This window comes from Hyaena hyaena, unplaced genomic scaffold, assembly GCF_003009895.1.
Source record: "Hyaena hyaena isolate Hyena2069 unplaced genomic scaffold, ASM300989v1 scaffold_753, whole genome shotgun sequence".
NCBI lineage: Eukaryota > Metazoa > Chordata > Mammalia > Carnivora > Hyaenidae > Hyaena > Hyaena hyaena.
Window position 1 is genome coordinate 582,091 of NW_024081387.1, and position 8,944 is coordinate 591,034.

The 8,944-nt window shown below is 33.3% G+C and overlaps 1 protein-coding gene across 1 annotated transcript in view; it reads right to left on the bottom strand.

The window, feature by feature from the left end:
* Nucleotides 1-4,977, bottom strand: part of ANO3 (anoctamin 3) — a 398,246-nt gene extending 393,269 nt beyond the window's left edge. The window contains exon 1 of the mRNA XM_039218371.1: nt 4,824-4,977. Within this exon, the coding sequence (XP_039074302.1) occupies nt 4,824-4,977 (154 nt within the window). The remainder of the gene's footprint in view (nt 1-4,823) is intronic.
* Between the last annotated feature and the right edge of the window lie 3,967 nt (nt 4,978-8,944).

The following is an 8,944-nucleotide window of genomic DNA, read 5'->3' on the forward strand; positions in this document are numbered from 1 at the left end:
GATAAAATATAGAAGGAAATTTTTATGGAAATGATTTAAAGGCAGTTTTTAAATATAGCGACCATGGGTCAATTTCTAGTATTTAATGATAACTGCTCAAAAGTTAGGATTAGTTTGCTAGGAACTATTTGAATTCAATACATTTTTCTAATATAGATAGGACAAGATGATTAATACTACAAAATCATTCTGCAAATGACTCAACAAATATACAGGACTCATTTAAAATTAATATAATCATTATTTAAAATCTCCATGTAAACACTTACTTTTTTATAGACCAAGTAGTCTTACCTGGATTGGTAAATTATTGAAATGTCTTTTCTTACAAAGATTTCAGTTCAACCATTTTGAATTGAAAATAGCAAGTTACTGTGTAAATTAGTGATGTATAAATCTATACTTGAAATATGATGAACAATTATAGTAACATTTGACTTCTTCATGCTTCAAAATATTATAGAAGAGTAAAATGAGATCAGGATTCAAGTATTTAGTATTGTCAATAAAATGGTAAATACTGTTTTTGTCATCTTCATTATTGTCATAGTAGCAGGGTAAGTAGTAATACTGGAACTTGAACTTATACTAGTGGAGTGGCAATAATATTTGGAATTGGAAAAAGTCTGGGTCCAAGTTCTTGGTTTATCACTTACTAAAATTTCACTGTAAAATATCATTGATATGCAGTTTCTTTATTTATAAAAATGGGAGTAATAAAATTATTTGATCTCTAGAATGGTTATGAAAATCCAATGTAAAATAACTTCATAAATTAGAAATTCTTTGCATATGTTGCTTTCATTATTGATGTTTTAAATTATATGTAAACAGAGGCTTTGTTTTTTCTCTTCATATTCTTGTCTTTAGCTTAATGACATGCTTTGGGAATGCTTTAAATCTAATTATATTCATTAACCATTTTTATTGTTGTCAGTGGCCTTTAAAATCAAGTGATCTATTCTAGACATTGTTCAGATTAGAAGAATCATCCAGGAGGGATGTTAGAACCTTGCCCAAAGTGGCACTCCTTTTTTTGTGACTAAGTGGGACCTCATCTTGACATTTTATAGCATTCTCCAATTACTTCATTAGTATTATGTAATTCATTTCTTTAACACCAAATCAATCACCAAAGCAAGTTTCACAGGATGTTAGGAAATGTTCTATGTAAAGCGTTCTAGAATCTAATAAGCATACAAAATCCTAGATTAAATCAAATTAGCAATGTTTTTATTTTTTTTAATGGTTTTTATAATGTTTATTTACATTTGAGAGAGAGGGAGTGTGCAAGTGGCGGAGGGGCAGGAGAGACAGAGACACGATTTGAAGCAGGTTCCAGGCTCTGAGCTGTCAGCACAGAGTCCAATGCAAGGTTTGAACTAACAAACCACAAGATCATGACCCGAGCTGAAGTTGGATGCCTAACTGACTGAGTCACCCCAGGCACTCCAGCAAACTTTTTAAAAGTTGAATCACATACATTCTCAAATATGTTAGACTGTGTTGTGAAGCTATAGACAAAATTCTAGAATATCCACTATGGCCAAAAGATTTTTGACCACCGGAAATTTTTAACAGATTATGGTATTGGCTAAGTGAACTAAGAATCACATATTGGTTAAAATGTTACTTTATCATACTGGAAGTTATATGACTACCAGTGGGACGTATTTGTTTTACAAGGATAAAAAGAATTAAAACAGGTATGCCCCATTGGTAGTCATATAACTTCCAGTATGATAAAGTAACATTTTATATACATACATAGATATGTACATATATATCGATGATGATCATGATGATGAAATGTTCATAGCCTTAAAAGTCATTTAAAGCACATTCCACAATCCAGGGATGATGTTTATATACTCATTTCTAATTACTGATAAAATCCATTTTCAAAACATAAGGAAGCATTTTTGTTTTATGGGACTGTTTTTAATCATAATTTCCACGAAGTGTTGAGCAAAAAGGAAGAACACTAAACTCTTAGAAGCAGAAAATAGATTAAGAGTTCTTCAACTTTCCTCTGTCTCTGCTATCACCCATTCACACACACACACACACACACACACACACACACACACACACACACTATGTGTATGGCTTAGGTCCATTTACATTACTTCTCTGAGCTTTGGATTCTCCCATTTAATGAAGTTCAAGATAAATGAACTCTATTTTGTATGTATTAATTATCTTTAAGGTATCATATAATTGAAAGATATAAATACTGTTTTTATTGACAATAGAATCTATTTTTCTTTAGACACAAATGCTCAACTTTCTATGCATTAACATTCACCTGTATATTTTTTCCCATGATAGAGATACGTGCTTATGCATGTTAAAAACATACTGTCAGACCACTGAGATAAAAGGACAGAATTCTTTCCCTACTTCTACTGTTACCTCATTTTCATTTTCAGGTAGACACCTCAAGCACTCTCAGTCATAAATATTCAATTAGTATATTTTAAATGAATGAATACAACTTGACTCAATGCTCCATAAACAGTTCAAATGAAGGACAAACTCCACATTGATACTATCCTGTGCAATGTTTTCATCAAGCAAAAAATTGTGTGATAATTTCCACATAGGATTTTGGAAAGAAAAAAGTATAACCTGATTTAAACAAGTGCTTCCTATGACAGAAAATACATTAAAAGATAAACTATACTTTACTATTTGGTAATTTAGTTCATCATATTTGTAACATGTGCATTATGCATATGCACAAACAACTGTGAAAAGGCAATTACCTTTAAGAAACATAATCTAAAAGAAGAAAAGCCATGGACATATGTATTTACAACAACAACAAAAATACAATGTGAACATTTTCATATATAAACAAACTTTTAGTAGAAATTAATGACAGGTAATATACCTTTATATAAAAAGTTAACCGTAAGCATTTGGGAACAATATTTTTTTTTTCTCAGTGAGATCTTATTAAATAGAGGAAGGAGAAATAATTATTGGAAATTATTTTGAAAGAAAAGCATGAACAGTAAGTGGAAGTATAAATCATTTTTGTAGGATGTAGGTATTTACATGAAGCTGACAAGTTGGAAAAAAAAAAAGATTTAGGTCCTAGAGCACCAGGTCTATAACACAGGTTACACTGACTTATAGAAATCCCAAACACAAGTGGGAATAGATCAGATTTGTGCTTAGGAAGGACTGTGTGGCTGTCAATGGGCAAAGAGACTTGTTTTGGAAAACCTGAAGGCAAGATCAGTTAAAAGACTATAAGGTGCATGCACCAGGGAAATGAAAAGGGCCAATTTTTCAGTCCCTCAGTCAGGCAATCACTGAGTCAAGATATAGAGAAGCCAAGCTCCCTGTTGAGTACAGGTGCCACAGTGGTAGACAAGAGGTAAAGAAGACATATTTTAAACTAATATGCATACAAAGAAGCACTGACTTTATATTGCAACGGTAAGGAATGTTTCAGATGACTTAGGGGATATTGACAAAAATAAGGATGTAAGAAGAATGAGGCATTTTTTAGGCAGTTTAGCTTATTTGTGTTGAATCTGAAGCACCACCAAGGAAACTGAGGTGAAAGTGTCTTCCAGGTGTGGGGGAAGAGTTCATATCTAGGCTACAGCTGCGTTTGTCAGCTGCATAAAGACAACAGTTGAATCTATTGAATAGATGTGCCAACTGGAACAGAGATGACTAGAAGGCAAAAAAACATGGTGAAAAGACCATGGGTATTTAAACCAGGATTAAATAAGTACTTTACTTATGAACTTCTTTTTCCTGTCCAAGTCCATTGCTATGTTCATCGGTATAAAAACCTGATTTTTCCATGTATGAAGTTGCAGATTCAATACAAGTAGGACTTTCAAGTTAAGAAAGAGAAATAATATTATGGATGAAAGAAAATTTTAAAAGTTATTATATCTCCTGATTATACAATAGACAAAGATTAATGTCCTGTAACATCCAGAACTATGAAGCCTTTGCTTAACTTTTATTTTTTTCATTATACTGTCTTTTTTATGAGGAGAGATAAAACAACTAACTCAAAAGGGAATTTTCCTTTAGAACAACATTTAAAATATTTATTTATTATATGATTTTTTCCTACAAAGCACAATTAATTCATTATTGACATCTCATAGCTCACTGTAAAGCAGAGCCACAGAATTTTTTTAAGATATGCAGAATATTAGTACACAGCACTGTTTCCTCAAAACTGCAGTGCAACAAAATGACAACGGTTGGATGCTGAATAAGTTATCCACCCAGAGATATCAAAAAATAAATTTTTCACATTGAATTTTATCAACACTGTCAGCTCCTATAGAATCAAAATCAGGTCATAAAATAACATAAGTAAAAAGAATGTTCTCTTACTCTTCATGAGAAGGTAAAGAGCACATATTATCCTTCATATAATTATATCAAAAGAAACAGAAATAAAAGAGATGAATGAAAGATGGCAGGACTTTTTTTCTACAGTTTACAGATAAAAATCCCTGATTTCATCAATTATCCCAAACGAAACTAAGAGTTGATAGGCTTGAGCATTCAGAAACAAAATCTACTTCACTATTAACATTTTTCTGTGTCCCGAATAAATTTGCTTCCTGACATTTCCCTCAAGTGGGATAACCCTCTGTTCTTTTTGTAGAAAACTATTTATGTATTTTGAGAAAAAACAACTGAAGAAACTAAAATTGGCATCAATTTTACCACCGCAAAATAGGTGACATCAAGATTTATTTGTTACATATCTGACATTTAAAAAATACAGATGTAATGTAAGATACTAAAAAATAATAATCTAAAGTTTAGCTTACCAGTGGGGACAGAACTGGAGTGTTGACGTTCGAACTGACTAGAATCTTCAGAAAGTTCATTCAAACTTGTTAAAGTAAATTCTGGGTTGGAAGCATGCTCAAGTCTGAAGCCTTCAGGAGAAAGATAATCCAGTTCAAACTTCACAGTTGACATTGCAAAATTCGTAAAGAGCTATGTAAGTCAAAGTTCACACTAACTGAAGTTTAAAAATCATAGGAGACAGAAAAAAAAATCAGTATATTATAATCAGTAGTAACTCCAGACTTTCTGGTGATTATTCTCACTTGGAAGTCCAAAAGAGATAAAACATGCAGAGCTGCCTCTAAGTTTTCCGTATTCATGCCTTTGCTAGGCAATTGACTTCAATAGGATGGATGGAGTTTAGAGTTGCTCTTCTGGAAGATATTGTGCTGCCTTAAAATGATAGCAGCACTAATCTCATCTCAGAGAGGCTGCAGGGAACACTGAGATGGGCTAAGTGAAGACATAGGCAAGGCTGCAGAGAGATGCTTTCAGTAATGTATTGGAAGGTCTCATTCACATTTCTGTATACAAAAGATCAGCTGGGTGGGGTTAAGGAGTATAAGAGAAGAAAACTTTTTTTCCACTGGGCAGCTCATCAGAGGAATGTTTTAACTTGGAAGGAAATTAATCCTAAATGATATTTCCAGGGTCAGGGGTGTGAGACTATAATTTTGATGGTTACTGAAAGATGACTATGATTGTGGAGATTAAATGGTAAATTAAACGTTTATAAAAAGCTTCCACACAGCAAGGAAACAATCAATAAAATGAAAAGACAACCTACAAAATGGAAGAAAACGTTTGCAAATAATTTATCTGATATCCAAATACCCAAAAAATTATAAGGGGCTCATACAACTCAGTAATAATAATAATAAATAATAATAATAATTCAATTATTTAAATAGGCAAACCTTTTCATCTTCCAAAGAAGACATACAAATGGCCAACAGGTACATGAAAAGGATTGATCATCATGGAAATGCAAATCAAAACTAAAATAAAATCATCTCATACCTGTTAGAATGGCTATCATCAAAAAGACAAGAAATTACAAGAGTTGGCAGAGTTGTGGATAAAAGGGACATTTACACACTGTTGGTGGGAATGTAAATTAACACAGCCATATAAACACTATGGAGGTTCTTCAAAGAATTAAAAATGAAACTACCATATGATCCAGCATTCTCACTTCTGGGTATACATCCAAATGAAATGAAATCACTGTCATCTCAAAGAGATATCTGCACCCTTTGTTCACTGGAGCATTATTCACAATACTCAAGGCATGGAAGCTATGTAAGTGCTTATTAACATGATAAATAATGATATTGACGGTGTGAATGATAAAGAAAATGTGACTATACAGTGGGATATTTTCACCCATAAAAAAAGGAAACCCCACTACTTGTGACAACATGGAAGAAAGTTGACGGTGCTATGCTAAATGAGTCAAGAAAAGACAAATAATGGGGCGCCTGGGTGGCTTAGTCGGTTAAGCGTCCGACTTTCGCTTAGGTCATGATCTCGCGGTTTGTGGGTTCTAGCCCCGCGTCGGGCTCTGTGCTGACTGCCAGCTCAGAGCCTGGAGCCTATTTCGGAGTCTGTATCTCCCTCTCTCTGACCCTCCCCTGCTTATGCTATCTCTCTCTCTCTCTCCTAGAAATAAATAAAAATGTTTAAAAAAAAGATAAATACTGCATGATCTCACGTATATGTGGAATCTAGAAAAGCTGAACTTGTGGAAAGAGAGTACACTGGTGGTTGCCAGGGGCTGGTATGGGAGAAATGGGAGATGTTGGTCAAAGGATACAAACTTCCAGTTATAAGGTAGGTAAAATATACGAATCTAATATATGCAATGGTGACAATAATTAACAATACTGTATTACATACTTGAAACTTGCTAAGCAAGTAGATTTTAAACGTTCTCACCATAAAAAAAAAAAAAGGAAAGAAAGTGGGGTGAAGTAGGTGAAGTATGTGTTGACAGGCCTTACTGTGGTAATCATTATGCAATATATGCATATATCAAATGATCACAATATACACCTAAAACTTGTACAGTGTTATAAGAAATTAGTCTCAATAAAGTATAGGAAAATATATGTTTAAAAAATATGGTCAAATAAAATACACAGCTTGAGAAACATAAAAGATCAATATCATACTATGAGCAGGTGATGAGTGGAAGAGCAAATTCTAGAAAGGTAGGGATTAAGGAGGCTGACATTGTTATACTATTTAAGAAGTAAAAATCTGATCCCTCTCAGCTGGGCAGAAAGTTGTATTGGTCACCTTAGAAAATTTAATTTGAGATCTCACTTTTACTCATCTTCTGTCCTTAAGTCCATGAACCCATGATGACCACCACCATGATAACAGACAGCTTGTCAAGGAGTTCTTTGACAAAAGCCATCCTTCAGTTTAGGGAGTCAGACTACATGAAGTTCAGATTAAGTCTTTGATGGTGTATGTTAATCCCTTATTTATTCATTAATTTATTTCCTCATTCAAGTGAGTTTTTATTGACCCTGTATTAGGTATTAACTTAGACCCAAGAATGTTAATATAGGTTTGATGGAAAGGATTTGGGCTGAATATGGTCTCAGTGGGAAAGAGAGCTGTGACTGACTGGGATTTTAATTATAACCACAGTATTAGTTATGGCAATAGATGTGCTACCCCTGAAGAATGGCCTATTTGAGGCAATTTTCCCTTCTTTGTCCAGTATTCTTTGAAAAAGTAAAATATATACAAGAGTTTTGTAAATTCATTGTTGTTACAATATAAAAGTATTCTGGACAACAAGTGGCATGTCTTACTCATCATTATAACTGAACAAACAAGGAAAGAGATTTGTCTCTGAGCTCCACATACCTTTAAAAACTATTGCTCATGGCCTGGGAATGACTGTCATTGTAACGGCATGAACCACAAACAAAATATGGTATTCAAGCCTATTCTGGAACAGGCATGAAACATCTGCCTAAAATGGCAAACATAGACAACTTTCATTGGTAATTATAAGAGGGTAAAAGCAGAACCAAAAGTATAAATAACAATTCAGCAAAATACTATCATTGCTCAAATGATATTTTTCATATTTATGAAAGTATCAGTATACATTTTTAATACCTGAAAAAGTGCTTTCATAGTAATAAAGATTCTTACTTGTCTCCCTTCCACCTTTGGAGTCTGTGTTAAAGCTTTTAGAAAAGATACACATTGGTTAGTAGTGAGAAGATGAGTTGAGGAAAAGATGGCTGATAGGAAAAAGAAAAGCAAACACAAGGAAATGAATAAAGAGGAAAAAAAAAGTGTGTATACAATTTAAAGAAAAAAAAGTAGGTTCTAAAATCATGAAAGATGTACTTTATAATTCTCAGTTGAAATATCTGTTCAGTATTTGGTAGGAGGGTACTTCCTGAGAGACAGAGTCTAAATGGCTTGAATTAAGAGTTGCTCAAGTTCGTTTAACAACTAGATAATTTCTATCCTCTATACTTTTTATAAGTTTGACCAAATCCCAAAGTGTTCCCTCTTTCAAGCAATGATTTGAATGGTGTGGTTACATGGAAATGTGAGTAAGCATCAGAGCTGAAGTTAAATCACCTGATTAATGGTTTCCAGTAGGACCCTGAGGGGATGCTATCTGAGGTCACAGTATAATCTCATTCTCTCTATCAGTGGTCCTCAGTTTTTGGGTATGAGGACATGCTGAACTAAAAGAGAATCAATCTCTCTCCCTCTCTCTCTCTCTCTCTCGATCCAGCCATCCATCCATCCATCTATATATACATATACATATATTAATAGTTACTCATCCCTTTGTATTCATACTATTGTATTTTGAGTATCGATGTGTGATATGTTGATATACGATATATACAAGCATATAAAACTACTTGAAATTTACTAGCATTAAAATGTTAATTACATCTATATACCTTTGAAAATTCAGTCATGTATGTGTGAAAAATGTTACTGATTTGCTCTAAGACAACTGTAAGTACACAGGTGGACTTATAAACCTCATATAGTAACTTGATATGGCATATATATCCAAACACTGGAAATTACTATTCTCTAGCAT